This window comes from Poecilia mexicana, unplaced genomic scaffold (assembly GCF_051168715.1).
Source record: "Poecilia mexicana isolate PSO_F unplaced genomic scaffold, ASM5116871v1 scaffold_3, whole genome shotgun sequence".
Lineage (NCBI taxonomy): Eukaryota > Metazoa > Chordata > Actinopteri > Cyprinodontiformes > Poeciliidae > Poecilia > Poecilia mexicana.
Window position 1 is genome coordinate 16,435,693 of NW_028263372.1, and position 20,552 is coordinate 16,456,244.

The 20,552-nt window shown below is 39.7% G+C and overlaps 2 protein-coding genes across 2 annotated transcripts; both read left to right on the forward strand.

The window, feature by feature from the left end:
* The first annotated feature begins 261 nt into the window (after window positions 1–261).
* Window positions 262–5,319, forward strand: grk1a (G protein-coupled receptor kinase 1 a). The gene is made up of 7 exons (XM_015007955.2): window positions 262–1,191; window positions 1,655–1,782; window positions 1,906–2,063; window positions 2,749–2,832; window positions 3,334–3,458; window positions 3,545–3,746; window positions 4,177–5,319. Exons 1-7 carry the CDS (start codon window positions 490–492, stop codon window positions 4,467–4,469), a joined length of 1,692 nt encoding a protein of 563 aa, XP_014863441.1. The 5' UTR covers window positions 262–489; the 3' UTR covers window positions 4,470–5,319.
* A 749-nt stretch (window positions 5,320–6,068) lies between these two features.
* Window positions 6,069–20,369, forward strand: tmem255b (transmembrane protein 255B). Its single transcript, XM_015007964.2, has 9 exons — window positions 6,069–6,477; window positions 7,082–7,224; window positions 7,319–7,381; window positions 15,991–16,080; window positions 16,915–16,995; window positions 17,431–17,513; window positions 17,732–17,891; window positions 18,903–19,049; window positions 19,272–20,369. The coding sequence occupies exons 1-9, from the start codon at window positions 6,408–6,410 to the stop codon at window positions 19,500–19,502; spliced, it is 1,068 nt and encodes a 355-aa protein (XP_014863450.1). The 5' UTR covers window positions 6,069–6,407; the 3' UTR covers window positions 19,503–20,369.
* The last annotated feature ends 183 nt before the right edge of the window (window positions 20,370–20,552 follow it).

A 20,552-nucleotide genomic window follows, 5' to 3' on the forward strand; every position in this document is an offset into this window, starting at 1 on the left:
TGTACAAATACTGAATAAAGCTACATTATGACACTGCAATAAGCTCTGACCAAATGTATGAGGAAATCATGAAAATGCATATTATTTTGTCTGAAATGTAATGAACTTTGATGTATTCTTGCTTCCTTTTTGCCTCCCTTGTCTTTTCCTTGCTCTGTCTTCAGCCTCCTCGTCTCCTGCAGCGAGCACATGGGCTAAGCACAGGACATAGCATTAGAGAGATAACGGAGTGGATAAATCCCTTTGGAGAAAGGTGATGAGTCAGGCCGATCTGCATGTGTGTGAAGGGGCGAGAAGAAGCTGTGAGCTTCAGTGATCACCTCACTGAGGTCTCTGCAGTGAGCGGATGATAGGTGGCTGATAAACTTTGCCTCTAAAATCCCTAAGGGACGAATAAATCCCTGCTTTCATCCTTTTTGTTTTGGGCTTCCTCCTTTATAAACTTTCAGCTAAAACCTCTTTGAATAGATTTTTTTTTTCTGTATCACCATGGATATTGGTGGCTTGACCACAGTGGTGGCCAACTCTGCCTATATCTCTGCCCGTGGGAGCTTCGATGGCACCGCCAATCCAGCCGTCAACCGAGACAAGAAGTACCGCTCCCGCCTGAAGCTGCCTCACATCACAGTTTGTGAAGGTCTGCGTGAAACCTTGGATCTGGGCTTCAACACCGTCTGCGTGGAGCAGCCCATCGGCAAACGGCTTTTCCAGGAGTTCTTGGACTCCAATAACGAGTATAAAGGCCCCTGCCGTCTTTGGAAGGATATCGAGGAATACAACATGGCTGAGGACGAGGACAGAGCCAGTAAAGCCAGCAAGATCCTGTCTCGGTACATGGAGCCCGATGCCAAGTATTACTGCCCCTTTCTGCCGGAGAATGGCATCACAAAGGTCAAGGAAAAACACCACGAAGCTGGCGACGATCTTTTCAACGACACCATGGACAGCGTCATGGACTTCCTCAAAGAAGTGCCCTACACTTTCTTCCTGGAGAGCATGTATCTGAAGAGGTTCCTGCAGTGGAAGTGGCTGGAGATGCAGCCGGTGGGAGAGGACTGGTTTTTGGATTTCCGTGTTTTGGGTAAAGGTGGTTTTGGGGAAGTGTCCGCCTGTCAGATGAAAGGCACAGGAAAGCTGTACGCCTGCAAAAAGCTCAACAAGAAAAGGTTAAAGAAAAGAAAAGGTTATGAAGTAAGAGATTCTGAATCTATTGTGTATTGTTGATGCGATGCAAGATGTGTTCGGAGTCAAATTTCAGGCACATTGTCTCCACAAATTACTCCCAAAATAAATTATAATTTTCAATGTAAGCTTGATGAAACTGGTTTTACTAATATTTACTGAGTCTATATTGAAATGCTCTACATACAACTGCCAGACCCAGTAAGTTAGAGTAATACATTTGTCTTCACATTTTACTTTTTAATTTTTTTTTTTAATTATAGAAGGCTCACAAGCTGAGAGCTGAGAAAAACACACCGTGCGATTAAGTTGGCTGAGTTGGTGGCTTACAGAGAAACCATGAAATTTGTCAATATAGTAGAAGGAACAACTACAACATTTCCTCAAAGCTAGACGGGGGATTAGTAAGAAGCCTGTGAGTGAAGATGGTCAGGACGGTTTACTTACGACTACTACCTTCTTCTTCCTCCAGGGGGCGATGGTGGAGAAACGGATCCTCGCCCGAGTTCACAGCAGGTTCATTGTCTCCTTGGCTTATGCCTTCCAGACAAAAATCGAGTTATGTCTGGTCATGACCATCATGAATGGAGGAGACCTGAGGTTAGAACTTCTATTAACACTTTTTTTTTAACTATTATTATTGTTTGTTTCATATCATCTTCCACAAAGTTCAAATTACACAATATCTCCCACCCTGTCTCTGATCAATAACTTTGCTTCCAGGTATCACATCTACAATGTGGATGAGAACAACCCGGGTTTTGATGAGCCGCGGGCCTGTTACTATGCAGCACAGATTATCCAGGGCATGGAGCACCTCCACCAGAAGAGGATCATCTATAGAGACCTGAAGCCAGAGAATGTGCTGCTGGACAATGAGGGTCAGAAACACACACACTCAACTAAAGGGAGGAACTTTAAATGCAGCTAATTCATCAGCATGAACTAGCTTTTCCCTTATTTTTCAAAGGTTTAAGCCAATGACCGAAACCCAGCTGGTTAAGTAAAACATGTACTAGGAATTGAAGTGTCATTGCTTTGTAAACATGGCAAAAAGTGTTGAAAGTGAAATTCTTTCTTGCAAATAAATCTCATAAATCAAAGCTGCCCAAGATTGTTAAATATCCATACCCTAACAGAAGTCTGTTTACCTGTGTAATTATTCTGTCATGTTACTTCGATGGTTTATGTGACAGAGCAAAGCAAAGTTGAGCAGCAGAAGGAAAAGGCACATGCTTTGAATTTTGGTTTGTTTTATATGATTAAAATATCTGAAACTTGTGGCTTACATTTGTGTTTTAGCACCTTTTACTCTGATAACTGTATATAAAACTCAGTGCAGCAAAAAAAAAGAGGTCAAGGAGTATGAAACCTTTTGCAAGGCTCTGCATTTCTGGGAAAAGTTAAGCTTTTTCTCTTGGATTTAGAAGGATTCAAAAACCCACTAAACAGATGGTTTTGTTTTGTCATACTACATCTAGTGTTGATAGAGATATTTTTATAGCAAATAAAGTTTGTCAGAGAGTGAGCTCTTGACATCTCTGTGCTGTTTTTTTATTCTCACAGGTAACGTGCGAATCTCTGATCTGGGTCTCGCCGTGGAGCTGGCAGACGATCAGCTCAAAATCAAGGGCTATGCTGGAACTCCAGGTACAGACAAAACATTCACACAGTGAGCTTAAGAACATTTTCTTTAAACAAAGGCTTTTGGCCTCAACTGAATGTGTGAGAGCCAAAGAGTTGATCCTTATTTAATGTCAGCGGTTACATTTTGAAGTTTTGAACTTAAAAAAAAAACAACAACAGGTCCTATAATGCTCTAGTTGCAGGCTTTTCTTTTTATACCTAATGATTGATTTGGTTAAGAACCTCCATCTTTGTCTGTGTCACTTTATTTTCATTTTGACTTAATGATGGCCTTGAAGAGACATGATCTTAAATTAAGAAAACTAATTTACAAGGAAAATAATTCGATTCAAGATTAAATTGCTTTTTTTTTTTAATACATCTCCTACAGCAGTAGACAACTGAGACACTAAGCAAAATATTTCTAACAAAAATGTTTGGCGTTTTTTATTATTTCATTCATTACATCAAATCTAAATTGATGCTCCAGTTTAAACACTGAGAACTTGTTATTCTCCCGTTCAGGTTTCATGGCTCCCGAGCTTCTGAAAAGCGAAGAGTACGACTACTCTGTGGATTATTTCACGCTGGGAGTCACACTCTATGAGTTCCTGGCTGCTAAGGGACCCTTCAGGAGTCGCGGAGAGAAGGTAGACGGAAAAGAAAGGCTGCATGAATAAACGAGGAGCTTCTTGGATTTTGGAGTTTGAGCAGAAGTTTGATTTTGTCGCATCAGGTGGAGAACAAGGTGGTGAAGAAACGGATTCTGAACGATCCCGTAACCTATCCGGAAAAGTTCAGCGAGAGCGCCCGGTCCATCTGCGAGGGTCTGCTCTGCAAGGAGGTCGATAAGAGGTTCGGGTTCAAGGACGGCTCGTGTGACGAGCTGAGGGCTCACCCCTTCTTCCAGGACATTAACTGGAGGAAACTGAACGCGGGTCAGTTTGTGACAGAAATAAAAGTCCAGACGCAAGCTGTTAGTGTCACCAAAAGGATGTTTCTGCTCTATGGTTAGAAAAAGTCTTTAAACAAATCCTCTGCCCACCCGTCATAGAAGAGTTTTAAAATGTACAAGGTTCTGATCATTTCCCAGCTTTGACCAACCCTGTTTGGACCGTCAACAAGTCCAAATAGAGCTCTAAAAGCCTTGGTTTTATTGAGAAGTAGATCCAACTAAATCAGTTGAAACATTTCAATGTACAAGCTTTACTAAACCTTTGTTAGAGTAAAATATCAATTGGGTTGCTCACTCACTAAAGTAAAATACTAGAACATTAGATATCCTGTTGCTGATGTGAATCTTATAACATCGACGTCTCCAACGTCAAACTATCTAAGACAAACTCTTTCACCTTCTGTCCCCTTCAGGAATCCTACCTCCCCCTTTCGTGCCAGACTCCAAGACGGTGTACGCCAAGGACCTGGACAACGTTGGCGCCTTCTCCACGGTGAAAGGCGTGGCTCTGGAAGACGTAGACAAGGAATTTTTCGATGAGTTCGCCACGGGGAACATCCCCATCCCCTGGCAGGAGGAGATGTTAGAGACCGGGATCTATGGAGAGCTCAACGTGTGGGGTCCCGGCGGCACCCTCCCCAACGACCTGCGGCGTGAGTCCATCCTGGAGCAGCCGCCCAAGTCCTCCACCTGCACGCTGAGCTGAGAGTTCAACATGAAACCTCTCTTCTCTATATGAGTGATTGTACAGGGATGGGCAAGAAGGCAGTGCGGGAGGATTCATGTCATCAATGATTCTTTTTTTTTTTTTTTTGTACTTCAAGAACTGTGTAATGTAAAGATATTTATAGGATTATTGTTCCATAGTAAGAAATTGCTCAACAGTTCATCAAGGTATTCAATTTTTTATCAGGCTTCTTTAAAAACATCTTTTTTTTTTTTTTTTTTGCAAAATATACAGATTTATTTCCAACACTCAATGTGTCTGTTCTAGTTAGGAGTAAAAAATTTGAAGTTCTTCAGTCGCTATGAAACTAAACGAAAAGCAAAAGTCAAACAGCAGAGTGTTTATATTTCATACCGATGCTTACAGCTTGTACATATTTCTCCTACTTTTTATCATTCTCATTCTGCTTCCCCGGTGTACCACACTAGTTTCTAACATGATTTAAAGATTGTTTTCTTCTACAAAGATGTTAAGCAAATAAATACACCCTTTTGCATTTAATCCAAATGTGGTTTTGATGTTTTTAAATGAATCTATACCCCTTGCAGTCCATACAAAATACTTCTTTTTGTCTCTGTTAGTTTCATAAATCCTTTATTTTAGTTTAACATTTATTCCTGCTAATCATGTAGGAGGTTAATGCTTAATATTCTAGTTTATGCATTTACAAAGTACTCATTCATTTTTTAAATTCCACCACAATCTTCTCTTTTTGCTGAAACAAAAACAGTAACAATGTGTCGATCATTAGATATGTAAATAATTATTTGAATATGTTAAATATTAATGAAATCCCTCTTAACGATGTGAATAAAAACCTTAAATTGAATGGTTGTTATGAAGATTATAATTTTACTGTTTTGCACATATTAAAAGTGTTTCATTATTTCTCTCACAGTAAAGATGGACAAGCTTAGGTCAGTAACTATGTTGTCCTCGCACATTCAATGCTTTTAAAGGTCAACACAAATTTACCTCCGTTTAAAGGGATGTTCTCTTCTTTTTCCCATTTTGGAGAGGCTTTAACAGTAATGGGAATTTGTGTCACATCACTTTTACACCCCCAGGATAATGAATTGTTAAGGATTACAAATTAAAAGTTCCCAAACAATCTGATTGCCTGAAAAAACTAAGGTTTAATTTATTTTTACAGGAATTTCTGGGGGTGATAAGGATGACTGCAGGGATTTTGGGAAAAAAAAAAAATTAAAACTGGAAACAATGGATGGCTGATGAATTATAATAAAAATTTTCATTGTGAGATGCTGCAAAAAAAAGAGGAAGAATAAGAAGAATTTCTTTTAAGGCGTATTTATCTTTATCGGGCCTGTGAATAAGAGTGTAGGTTACTTTTATTTAAACCTTTCTTGTTTCAATGTATGTCTTACGCTTCAGCAGGTCACAGATATATATTGCATTCCAGTAGAGGGTGCTGTACTCATTTAAATTATTCTTTCCCACAGTCATGAAAACCTCGTAAAACCTAATTGTATGCATCATTAGACTCTATTTTTTCCCAGCATCTTCTAAACAATTTCCACAGGAATCCACCTGAAGCCGTATAAACCTTACGTAAGATAAATATTTGAATAATTCACCACTCGGGTGAACACAGGGAGCTGATTGGCTTCTTCTTCCTCCCTCTGTGCGACTCCCTTCCTCTCAGGCTACAAGTAAAGTTGAACCCTTCGGACCTTTCACAGAGTCTGCTGTCTGAAACCTCCTCTGAACATCCTGCAGCTCTGTGGATTGGAAACACAGGAACCCGTCGCGTTACTCCGTGAAGGATGAGGACGCTATTTTGAAAGCAAATTAGTGTTAGTTGACTGCACAAGAGGAACCATTTGGACTGTGTTTTTGTTTGTTATGTTTTGTTTTTATTATTATTTATTTTAGACTCATCCTGACTGAAGCAACATGCAGCAGCAGCAGCCCGAAACACAGCAGAGCAGTCAGCAAACAACCACAGAAACTCTGGATTCTGCAGGTAAACCTAACTTTAAAAATAAGCATCCTTCACACTGTTAAGCATGTTTCTTCATTCCCCCCCCCCCCCCATGAAACTGATCATTAGCCTTCTTCGTGTTAATATTGCTGTTGCGTTAACAAATGGCACCGTTAGGTTTGGGAAAGACTAAAAGTCTAAATTATTCACATGAAAAAAGGGAGCAGAATAAACTAAAGACTTGAGGAAGTACCTCTGCTGTACAGAAGGAGCAATCACTTTTATAAGTTTGTTTAATTTAATGAAATGAAATGAAAAGCTCAATAATTCCTGTAAAGGTTGCAAAAAAAATGATTTAGTTGTCAGCAGGTGAAGGATTTTAAAAAGTACCTGGAGCCAAATCTCTGTGCTTTTGCATGACGAATCAAGTGCAACAATCAGTGAATCACATAACAGTTTGTACAGTTGAAGACTAAAATGTAACGACGACAACACTATGTGCTTTAGTTGTATAAAATATCAAATTATGTTTATCAATATGCATGTCATATGTATTTTCCATGATTTGTGCAGAAATATTTTCACTATATTTAATCACATTAATGTCAGAGTCTGGACATCCTTCTTTACTCTTCCTGTCTTTCAGGTCTCTATGTCCGCAGAGGGAAGACGGCTCTGTGGGTGACCGTGTCTCTGCTGATGGTGGCTTTGGTGGTCCTCACCGTCGGTCTCGTCTCGGCCACTCGCACTGACAACGTGTCCGTGTCTGGATATTACCCCGGCATCACCGTGAGAATTTTTTTTTTTTTTTTTTTGAGAAATGTTATAAGGTGACCCGGTTGGTTTTAAATTACAAACACAAACATTGTTATTGATCCTTCAGCTCAGTTTTGGAGCGTTTCTGGGAATTGTTGGCATCCACCTGGTGGAAAACCGCAGACCCATGGTGAGTTTGTACATCTGAGTGTTGCTTTCAATAACCATGAATGTGTTTTACCATTCTAAGGCTCGAGTTATTTAGAGCTTCATCTAATAGGAAATGCATCCCTTACTTTAAAAACATAAAAATAAGAGAATCAAGAGATAAACATAGAGATACATTTTGTTTTGGTTTTAATGGTCAGGTATGCACAAAAGATCTGTCTTTTTCAGTGCTTCTTTTTAATATTTTGTCTGTTTCATGGGAGAAGTAAGGTTTTCATGCCCTCACATCCCATTTTTGGATTTGTCCCCTGAAACCTGGTAACTGCTTATGCTGCTGTCACATGAGTAGTTTTCAAGCATTTGAGATAATTGGCAACGACAGTGGACGATGAATTCTGGCCCACTCTTCTTCACAGAATTAGTCATATTAGGGGATTACCAGGATGTTTAATGTAATGGAGCAGCATATTAATTGTATTTTTAAGTCTGAACTTTGACTAGGCCGCTCCAAAATCTTTTCTTTTTTTGAGTGAGTCAGAGATGGACATGTTGTGTGTTTTTGTGAGGGTATTTTATTGTTTTTAGAGATGTTCAAGCCTTCTTCATGTTATTAGACAGGTTCTATTTAAATGGCTTCTTGATTCATCAGGTCTGGATGTAACCGGGTCTCTGCAGGTTTTGTGAAAAACAACTTTATCAATCAGTTATTAATTCACAGTTTTTTCAGATTTGACAAGCTGTCTCACATAGAGCCAGGTTGGTTTGGATGGACTTTTTAGCCTCATTGTTTGAAAACAGCATTTGGTATTTACTCAGGTTATCTTTATCTGACATTATAATTAGTTTGATGAGTCAAGAGATGATTGAAATGGCCCTGTGACGGACTGGTGACCTGTCCAGAGTGTCCCGCCTCTGACCCAATGGTCACTGGAACGAGACACCAGACTGCCACTGTAGATATTCTTCATCTCAGTCACACATCCGGTGTTTCATGGTCTATTTCAACTCGGATTTAGTTACTCAAGAACCCCATAAAGAGGCCATCATGTGATGATATCGCACAAATAAAATATGATACAGCAATGTTTCATGATTCCAACTATCAAACAAAATCTTAATTTGTGATACTGAAAACTTTAATTGTGTGATGTGATGTTGCCCGACACCCCTTTCCTTGTTTTGCATCAAGGTGAGTTATGGCTTTCTGTGCTTCACGAGGATTGTCATCTATAAACGAGGCCGTGTTCCAGGAAAAACAAGACATATATAACATAAATTACAGGATTATATTACAGACTGTGCAAATCTGCTAAACTGTTTTGCGGGAAATTGTTGTGTTGTGAGCAAGAGACAAATCAAATTACTCAATGGCAGCGTAATGAGTTCATGTTCCTCATGCTCAGGTCAGAGTACACGGCTGGATTTGTGGTCGGGGGGGAAAATTTGTCTCCGGATTTCAATGACAAGAGGGAGAATTGCATTAGTATCGGCCAGCTGCTAGCAGAGATCCTTTATTTTGGACAGCAACACAGACAACACCAGATTGTCTCCTTGCTAAAAAAAAATAAATAAATAAATTAAAAAGATCCTACCACGACTCCCAAAAAGCATCAACAGAAAAATGACAACTCAAATCGTTTACATATAACAGTTTTAGAGTTGGGAAGAATACGCTGCTGAACTGGGCCAGAATCGGCCTGATGCCAGTTCGAACCAGTTTGGGATAAAGGTCTAGCGACGGTCAAATACATTGCAGCTACAAGACCAAAAGCGCAGAAGGTGTTATGTGACATTTAATTGTCAGTATCGAGTTAACAGCACTTGAAACTCAGCATGATACCCAGCACGTCTGAACGGGACTCCAGTGACTTACAAACCTTTTTACTTGATGTTTAATTTTGTCCCAGTTATTCTAATCCACACACTGAACAGAGCTCATCATGCCTAGTTTTCTCTTCTTTGCCTTCGTCTAATCCGTCTAATCTCTGCGAACAAAAAGAATTGTGATAATGTATGGAGAGCAGATTTGGTTCTTTGCGCAAAATATGTCATAAATCAATTCCATAAAGCCCAAACAAACTGATCAGTGAACTCCAAATACCTAACAGCAGTCGTAACGATAAACCATAAATACAGTTGTACTCTTAAAATCACTTTCCTGATTTACTTCTGCATTATGAGGTATGACACAAAAAATACAAGACAACAAAAAATCAAACTCATAACTCCATTACTCATTATAACATCTAATTTCAGAATGAAGGTTATTTTTCCCTAAAAATATTCTGGAAATAACGGCGTTGTTGGTTAATAAGATCATTTAAATCTACGCTTTGATGTAAATACTGCAGAAAATCTTTGCTTGAGGCTTGCAGTCAAAGTGAAAAAGGTGAACTAAAGCCTTTCGTTTTTAATTTTAAAAGCCATCACCTCGCCATGAGCATTTTTACCATAAACAAATAGAAAGATCCGATCCACATTCATGATCCTAATTCTAACGATTATTGTATTCATATTTTTTTAAGTTCTGTCATACAAAAAAGAAAAAAAAAGAATACCAGTTTTCTGTCCAAATCCGTACATTACAACGTAGCACAGATCAACAGTTTCATTATAGATTGTCCAGGCATGATGCAGGCGTGTTCGCTGTGCCTTTCAACACGACTGAGGCTCATGTGAATTTTTCATGGAGTGTCCGGGGTGTTGCGTGCCTCCTCGGATCACGTTGGCTTACTTTGTGAGACAGTGTACCACGTCCGCATCAGTCTTCATAGATGCTCCTCCTGCTGCCGTTCACACACAGCGCACACTCTGTGACAAAGCATCTGTAAAATGTGCCATCGTCAAGAGATAAAGTCAGGTCATATTTTCAGTCAGTTTTCCTGAGTTCTGGCTCGGGTTTCGTGTTGTCTCCGCTTTGTTGTTTAGACGTGTGAACAAAGAAAACAAGCTGCGGCGTCTTGGCTGCCTCTCTGGCATCACTCCCCCGCGTCTGTGCTTTTAAACTTTAATGGCGTGATCGCTGCCACGCTAACACTGGTCTACAGTGTCCCCGCCGAGGCACGATGTTCGCTCCCACACAGGTGTCTAATTCTCCTCTCCTCCATCTGATGCCATCGCGGTAACGCGAGAGCCGCTTGGCACGGCAGAGAAGAACAACTATCCCTAGCACAATGCTTCGGATACCCGAGAGCCCCGAAGGTCTCGTTTCCTGAATGGGCCAAGCCTTGTGGTACTCTGACCTCATAAAAAGCAGCAGATGGAGGTGCTGGTATGGTCCGAAATGTAAACAAGGAGAGAAGTGATGATGAGTTTATCTGCAGTGGCCAAACATGCGCTTCCTGCTTCCCTGGAAAAATGAATGAACTCAATAAAACAACCAATCTATTGTAATCATGGTGTTTTTGTTTTTTTGTTCTGTTTTTGTTTTTATTCATACCAATGATTTACAGGTTATGCTAGGTGAACCAGGTTCACCTAACCAGGTTATTGTTAGGTGAAATAACATTTACAATATATAAAGAAATAAATAAAAAAAAGCCATACTACACACAATTAAATCAAAATCTGAAAAAAAGAAAAGTTGTGCTCAATAAATGCCTAGTCAAATAGTTTACACGTCTAAACAAATCTCTGGTTTCTCTGATTCAAACAGTTTCAGATATTTTTTTCCAGCTTCTTAGTTTGAACAGTACAACTCATCTGTAAAACAAACTGAAATCTTTTAGGGAGAAAATGAAGAAAAAAATGTTTGTAGCCCCTAAACTAAAACTTTGTTGATGCCCCTTTTGATCTTACAGCCCTTCATTCTCTTTAGGACGGACTCTGTCAGCACGCCACATTTTGACCAGAAATTACTGGCCTTTCCTAGTAAACACATGGCATCTATAAGATTACTCCACCCACCATGTTGGTCTCAGTTCCAGGTGAAAAGAAAACTGTTCCAAAGCATGATGCTGCCATCACCATGCTTCACTGTGGGAACAGTATGCTTTGGTGACGTGTAGTTTTTTAGCCAACTACTTTTGACCAGGAGATCCATGTGATGATGTGGAAGCTCTCTTACCAAAGTTTCTTTATAATATAGCTGTAGATTAAATGCAGTAAAAAGTAAAATTTTCCCTTTTATTTGATAAAGATTTTTCACCCTTTCTTTGGCAAGAAAGAGTCGAATTGCGAGATCCACATTTTAGACATTTACACTTTTCATTGACATCAGAGACCATTTAGACTGAAACTCCACAACGCATATAAAAACCTCTTAAACCCTAACCAACTCCCCGAACCTCATCGCTCCAGAGACAGATGGGTCTGTTTTACAGGAACCAGCTCAAACAGCACTCGGTTTTATATTTGCAAAGTAAAACTTTAATGTCCTAATTTCTTTTACTCTGCCGCCATATATTTTATGGAAAAAAAATCTTATGGGAACTTGTCGGAGCGTGCAGCGTTTCCTGTGAAAGGAAGATGAAGAACTACTTCTCTGTCTGGTCATCAGAGCCGCTCTGATAACAGGCTTCACCGCCCCGATGCGCCGAGAGATTTCTTTATGACTAAACGCTTCATGTAGCTCGTGTTCTCTCTTAAAGCCGCATCTCCTTCAGCTACCGCCAGTGTCTCCCACACCGCAGTCCGCCTGGTCACCTTGCGGTTCGGAGAGAAGCACCTTTTAAACGGGCCGTATTTTACCCAACAGGCCACGGCACAATCACTTCTTATTGCCAACGTGGCCAGCAGTGGTCACAATTGGACGATCGCCGACCAATCAGCGGAGGAAGACCTTGCAGCGGTCAGCGATTTTTTTTTTTAGTTACATAACCTGATAGTTATCTTTGCAGAGGCCGTAAAATTCCTCTTCGTGTCTTTATCCATTTGTCATTAATGCGCCACTCTAAAAGTTGCATCAAAATGTTTCTTTGGGTTTTAAATTTTGTACAGGTTTCTCGTACCAGACCAAAACACTGGTGGTGACTTGAGTTTACCTACTCTACAGTCGGTGAGCTTGAGAAGGAAAGAATAAATATCTTTAAAATACGAAAAGTCCAGTTGCATTTTATGCAAATCTACAGTTGGCATCAGCTGGAAAATGTAGGTCCCACAATACTTTCGTAATGGAAACAGACATGTGGAAACACGCAGCATGTTTCCCACAAAAAAAGGTTGATGAAGCAGATCGTAAAGGCATCTCTGTCATTATTAGCTATAGACTTATTGTTAATCACAAAGTGACACAAATGTTACGGAGATAAAGTAGTCTGACAACCTGTTTGCTGAAAACTAGAATTTATTTCATCAAACTGGACAATCTACTATATTTCAAAATATAACAACACTTAAAAAATATAAACAATTATGTGGATGGATGGATGTACAAATAAATAAGTTGTCAACAACTTTTAGATGACTGTAAAGCTCGTTTGTGCTAAATTGTAATTGTAATTGAAAGCCTTGAAGGAAAAGATCCGACTTTCAGTTTCTTACCCTATTGGCTAAAAAATCTCGGCTTATTCAGCAGTGACATTAACAAAAGGACATCAGCAGGTCCTCCTCTGAACGAGATGATCTTGTCAGAGTTGAATCTTAAGCCGACTGAGACTTTTCCGAGCAGAAGATTGGGCTGAAATTTCTCTTCAACAAAGAAAGCGCTGAGTGTTATCGCACCAATTATTATGTTTTAGGGGACATTATATTTTTACTACTTAACCCTTTCATGCATGAATTATGATCCTTTGTGTCAAGATTTTTTTTTTTCCAATTTTTTATTCTTTTTTCTTAAGGTTTAAAATAAGGTAGGAAATTTTTTTTGTAAAAACATTTTTTTATTTTTTTTTAGGTGATCAATTGTAGTTTTCTCCAAATACAAAGTTGTTGTTTGAAAAATCATCAGTAGTATTGTTCTTTAGAGGTTATCTGATGTCACAATATTTTTTTTTACCTGCAAGAGTCCGTACAGAAGGAGGGACCGGGTCGGTTGGCATGGCTTTTTTTTTTGTCTGTCAGCCATATTGGACTTAACAACAATAATTTATTGCGTTTGCAGCTGATGGCCAGTAGTTGACAGTGTATTTTATGATGCATTAGTGTCCACTTCAGTGGTCTGTGTGGATTTATAGCATAAAAATCCACAAGAAGCACAAGAAAAGGGCTTTTAGATAGCTGTCCACTGTAGTGACCACTGTGCATGAAAGGGTTAAATGATATTTTGAATTATTTGACCACATTTTTTTTCTTTTGTCTGGTATTAAAATGATGATCTAAGATATTAAAGTGTGACAAAAAGCAAAACCAGAAGAAAAAAAAAGTTTTTTTCCACAGCATTAACATCACTTCACACATGAAGTTTGCAGAGTTGCTTTAAAGGGAAGTAGAGTGAGATCTCAAGAGCACATCATCCATCTACACCAGATGTGTGTGTGTGTGTGTGTGTGTGTGTGTGTGTGTGTGTGTGTGTGTGTGTGTGTGTGTGTGTGTGTGTGTGTGTGTGTGTGTGTGTGTGTGTGTGTGTGTGTGTGTGTGTGTGTCTTTAATCTTATACAGAATATGATTATTCAGTTCAACTGGACCTTTGGGGGAATAATGTTAGTGAATTAAACAGTGAATATGTTTTATGTGCTGGCAGCTGTTGCCAAGGTAATCTGAAGTAATGCAGTTGTCAGGCTCTATTGTCTCAGCCGCTGGCTTCATCTCCCACTTGCAGCCCATAAAAGCGAAGTCATTTGAACCGCTAATGAAGTGGAGAGTCTGGACCAGTGGCAGATAAAGCCATCCAGAAAGAGCTCATTTCCTCAGCCTGGTTCTTTATTCACATCGCTGATGAAAATTAATTTTCAGAATCTTGTTAGAAGTATCTTTTTCAGATTTCTTGCTCGTTTTCAACCAGATCAGATCAGTGTGCTTGACAATATTTGCGCCATTTTAAAAAAGCAAAATTGTTCACTTTTAATATACACTAAAACAAAAATAAAAATAATCTGAATTTTGTTTGGAGCTTTATAATTATTATGTTTTGTTTCTGCAAAGAGAGGAAGTGAGAGTAATTAACTGCAAATGTCAGTGAGAGAGTGAGAGGTTTGGCATCATGAAAGGTTGAAGGAATAAAATTGGCTGTTCTAGTTGACACTTCTCAGAATTACAAAGTACTGTTTGCTTTGAAATGTGTTTTCACTGGGTAGATTTAAGCAGAGTTTAGACAGCTTAAGAAGTCAATTAGTTTTGCTGCCCAATTGCAACTTAACTTTAAATTAAGTTGATCAAATTGATTGAGCTCAGGGCATTTTACATGTTATTCCATTACGGTGATGAGAAAAATATTTAATATGAAAGTGAAAAAGAAAAAAGAGAACCTCAGCTGAGATTGTAAAGTAGGAAAAAGCTGCAAGTCCACTCACTATGAAGCTCCCTCATATCGTTGAATGGATTTTGCATGACAGTCAACTCAAGGCTGCAGTTATCCCTGTTGCTGGCAAACCCTTTCCTAACAGACTTTTTCCTTCCTCTCAACTTTTTATAAACAGTTTATAAACTTTTTACAATACTCAAATTTCACTGTCACTGATTTTTTGTTGTTGTTTTGTTTTAGCTGCAAGTTGAAAATATTCAAATAAAAAAAAGTCTGGAAAAATTTCACTGAGCGCCTTACAATTCTTAAAAGTAGATGAGTAAACTTCATTAATCTCTAATAAAACTGTAAGTAAATAATAAATACAGAGGATGGGGAGGTTTCTGACAGATTTAAAGTCTGACTTGAGTTTTTCTCAGCCTTTGTTAAAATATTCCAATAATCTAAATGAAATAGATCTCGACGACTCTCCGAGTTACAAATCAGGAAAATTACAAGTCGAGGCCGACGTTATGAAGAAAAAGAGTTGTCTCCGTATCGAAGCTGCGGTCCTGTGGGGCGATTTAAACGTCAGTAGCTGATGCTGATTAGTAAATTTTATGACCAAACATCTGTGATCTGCCAGCTGTGTCTGCAGGGCCGAGGGTGTGAAATCACAAAATGTCCGTGCCTTACAGTGTAAAAGACTCGGGCGGATATGCGAGTTAGATCACCTTGTTTTGGAAAACCCCCCCTAAAAAACAAAGCTGAAGGTAGAGGTTATTGATCAGTGATCGGGAACAGAGAACGCTGTGATTTTGTGTGTGTGTGGCAGATTAGAGGGAATTAGATTGACCTCGTGGTCACCAAAAGGCCGTCCTCCTGCGCCGCGCGCCGGGGCCGGCTTGTAAATCAGGCACAACACGCTGGCAGACGAAGGAGCCATACATTTCCTTTATCATCCTGCAGCCCAGACGCAGCAGACAACCAATCAGGATGAATACCACCGGGGATGTGAAGATTACCTGCTTGTGTGTGCGTGCGTGTGTGTGTGTGTGTGTTGGTGTTATGGGAAAATGCCAACTTTGGCTTTAAGCATTGAGCAGTCATTGATCTGAAATTAGATGCACAATCAAGTAAATGAAACCTTGATACTGATGACCCAAACCCAGCCAGTTTAAGGTTACAGATTACTTTAAAATTATTTTTAAATGAATTAAGACATACATTTCTGTGTGTTTACGTCAATAAATGATATTCTACAAATTTTTACTACTATTTTATTCATATTTCTGTCTCCGTCTCTCCTTAAGCTTGTGGCTGCAATAATCTTCATCAGCATCGGAGTCATCACGTCTTTCTTGTGTGCCATTGTGGATGGGATTATTGCTTCAGAGTTCATTGTAAGTATTGCACAGATTCCTCATGAAAATACATAAATTCAAATGAATTCATTTTTTTTGTCTGAAAAAGAAATCAGACGGGTGTTAACAAAGCAAATCTCATTCCACATAAGTCAGGCAGGGTTTTCTCCTGAAATCCAGGTCGAGACTCACACAGACACACCGATCGAGTCGTATCGAATGTCCTGATCTCACCTCGACCCGTACAGAGGGTTTCTTAAGCTCTTACCCTGATTGAAATGTCACAAAATAAATAAAATCCCCAAATTACTTCTGTTGACTACAAGGAATCAAGGAGGGAAAATGTGTTAAAGCACAAACTAAATGATTATACCTCCATGTTACCCCAGAATACCTCTATACAAGCAAACAACGGGCTAATAAGATCATCACAGCCTCCCTCCTGGGCGACAGAGGCTGCTGCTCTTAATGACATCCTAAAAGCTGCACTGAGCTCCTAATATTGATCACCAATATTATCTGGTCTCCACAGATATATGTATTTGGTCCTCGTGCAGTAAAAGTCATATCTATTGCACATTCAGGCCTTGGAAAATAAAATGACTTTTATTACCTTTGGTGCTGCATAAAGCGCAGTGAAGAATAATGGGCTGGCTTTTGCAGAACCAGTGCAGTGGGCAGAAATGAGCAGATGCATGTTGTAAACCTCTGCAGACTCAGTGGCGCGCAGACGCAGAATAACAGCACAAAACACATCGCTTTTCACATTTAATGTGTACTTACTGTAGGGGGGACGGGTGGGGGGTAAAAATGCTCAGATTTTGCATGATGTGTCTTACACTTTTAATTGTTTAAATCTTTTGTCCGTTTCAGGACATACGGCCTTTGGAGGAGAACATGTGTGACTATTACAGCAGTGGATCAGGTTACGCCTACGATAACTACTATACTGAGGTTTGCTTTATTAAATTTATCCATGCAACACACACAGACACACACACACACACACACACACACACACACACACACACACACACACACACACACACACACACACACACACACACACACACACGGACTTTTGTTAGAAAGCAGTAAAAGCACCAATCCCATTCTGTGCCTCATTGGATGTTTTATAAAGTATGCGGTGACATCTAGTGGCATGAACGTGTTACTACATATATGAAATCCAGTTATTGAGTTGGGTTTCACTATTACTCCTACAAATTGTAATTGGTTCCAATGTTGCCGGCTCTGTTAAAAACTATCTAGGTTTGATTGTGGTTTTGTAAACGATTTACACACATTATGTTTACGTCTGTTTGTCTAAACAACTTATCTAAATCCACACAATTTTTAGCCTGGTGAACTTACCAACTGTCCCAGCAGGTGGCGTGCCGCCCATTCAACAAAGCCTGCTCGCTTAGAATTAGGAGCAACACCTGCTACTGCTGCTACCTTTACTGTGAGAGGTGAGAGAAGCAGACATTAAACAAGCACTTCACAACTGGGTTTACCTTGAGAAACTCGTATTTCAAATCCGACTGGTGAATTCAGATTCTGTGGAAACGACTAAGCAGAAGTCATTTCTACAGTGCTAATGGTCATAGAAGCGCTTGTAGCTCATAAGAGCAAGACTGAAAACACTAAAAGTCCTTCATGACTCACCGCTGCCCTCTTCCTGTCCCAGCTCAGAGTACCACAGCCATTACTATGAGTTCACGGGGGTCAGCAGCTGCTTCGATGCGATCCACCTGTACCGACTGCTGTGGGCCTCTGTGGTGCTGAACGTGATCGCCATGTTCCTGGGCATCATCAACGCTGCCATCCTTGGAGCGTACAAGGATATGGTGAGAAGCAGGCCCAGAAGAATTACAACGAAAAAAGAACTTTGGTAACACTTTATTTGACGGGGGTTGAATAAGACTGACATGACACCTGTCATGAACATGAATAAGCCTTCATGAATATTTAAGACTGTTGTCATAAAGCGTCATTCGGTAAATTATGACACTTTTAATACAAAGTTGACATTATTCCAAATGTCTTTGTTATGACAACTTGACATTAACCAATAAATCATTACTGTTTAAACTTTATCTTTAATAACATAAAGATACCTAATTTTTAAAGTGCAATCAGTAATACTTTTATAACTAAGTTATATCAATAATGATTTCCTGGTTAATGTCAAGTTGTCATAACAAAGACATTTTGAATAATGTCAACTTTGTATTAAAAGTGTCATAATTTACCGAATGACGCTTTATGACAACAGTCATAAATATTCATGAAGACTTATTCATGTTCATGACAGGTGTTATGTCATGTTTATGACAGTGTCATGTCAGTCTTATTCAACCCCCTTCAAATAAAGTGTTACCAGAACTTTGTCTATTGGTTTCATGTAATATTGAAATTTTCCAAGAAAACTGAATTTGGGATTTTCATCATCTGGAAAGCCACAATCATCAGAGTTCCAACAGAAATAAATCCTTACATCACTTTGTACGTTAAGTATTTTACTAAACAGTTGAGTTTCACTGGTTGAAATGTATTTCACTGGTGAGACACATTTTCAGGAAAGTTCTAGCACCTGCTATTATTAAGTTGCAGGTGCTTATATGCTGACACAAAACTGGTTGCCTGAGTTTAGGAATCTTTAAAGTCACTGGTCAAATTTGAGTGGAAAACACTCTCTCCTTTCCTGTGATACTTATAAAAAAAAATGTCTGAAAGCTTGAAGAGCTTTAAAATATTAATGATGCAAACATCTGTTTTAATTTATGCCTCCAAACCTTTCTTAATGATATCTCACTTCGTCCTTGGTTGAAATTCTTCTTATTATTTTACTCCTGCAGCAGAAGCCCACTGCTCAGATTGCTCCGAGCCCTGCGCCTCCACCCCACATCCTCTACAACCCGACCCAGCACATGCTCTCCTACTCGGGCTTCTGCCCCTCAGGGCAGGCTCTGCCCGCCTACCCAAACTACCCCATACCCATGCAGGTACCAAAGCATAGCTACTAATGACATGTTGTCCTGCCATGTGAAAATCCACATGCATAACACAAAGTACTGGCTGAAGCTTTAAGGTGAAATATTTTTGGTGAATCTTGGTTGACATTTCTTTGGCCACGCTGCAAAGATCAAAGAAATGAAAAGCACATTTCACCTAAAAATAAGAAAGATCACTTTTGGAGATTTTACTCCGTTTCTCCTCGCCTCCAGCATACCAGCAGCTTCCAAGCACCTGCCACCCCCCAGATGATCCCTGACGGAGGCTCCGGCGCCAACCCCTCTGAGGAGAGCCAGAACCAGCAGCCCGTCCAGATGCCCACCCAGCCACCGTCTCAGGGAGCCACCCAGGACCCCGGAGGCTATATGCTGACCCCCAACGCTCCCGTCCTGTACGGATCCACCTACAGCCCCTTCGAGAAGCCCCCGCCGTATGCCTGCTGAGCCCCGACACACACACACACACACGGAGAGAGGTGGAGGAGGATGTCTTCACCTGGTTCAGCACAAGACTTTTTGAAGGTTGTCTTTGTAGAGAGAAAGCTCACTACATTTCAGTTCTGTGTCTTTTGGGTTTTAACTGATCTCAGACACAGACTGATAGAAGTATATCTTTATGTTTCCTGTGGTTAACTGAGAAAATCAGCTCAGTTACCTTATTTTCAGCATAAGAATATAATTCGTCACTCGTAAAGAGTCTAAAACTGGTCAACAGTACGACCCCCAAAGAGCAACTTACCACCTCAGTATTTCAAACCCAGAAGAAGAATACACGCTTACTCCTGCAGCTGGTTTACTAGATCAGACGCAAGCAAGTGAAGGGAGTAAGCAAACTCCTCAGAGGCTCAAGCTGACACTAAAATATGGGATTTTATTTATGAAGGATCGCTACAATTCACTTCACCACATGTTTGGAGCCCAACATTCCCGCCATGATCTCATCCTCTGACATTTTAAGGTTAGTCAAGGTATGAGACTTTAAAACAAAACAAAACAGTAAATGTCTGAAGCACCATTTCTGTTCATTGGGGTTTAAAGGAAATTAAGCCCTTTTTCTCGTTTATTTTAGGTTGAAGACTGTGGGTTTGCAGATCAGATCTGCTAAGCCAGCATTTATCAATCTAAAAATATTGCCCGCGTTAAGAAAATTTAAAAGTAAGCAAATTTCCAAAGTACTCAGTAATTTACGTCTCAGTTGCTGACGGACGCTATGAATGTACAGTGTGATATTAGGACAGTGGACTGATCTAATGTCTCGTTTAGATAATATATGTGTAGATAATCTTTATTTAAATTGAAAAGGGCTTTCTTGAAATGTGAAATGGAGATCAGATGATATTCATGTTGCTCTTATTTAATCTTCGTGTTATTTAATGTGCACTTAAGAGTCAATATACTGTATGCATTATTGATGACGTGTGTAAACTGTTAGGATTCAGTATCTGCTGCTATGGAATTCATACCGTTTTGATCTTTGACCTATATATTTGTGCT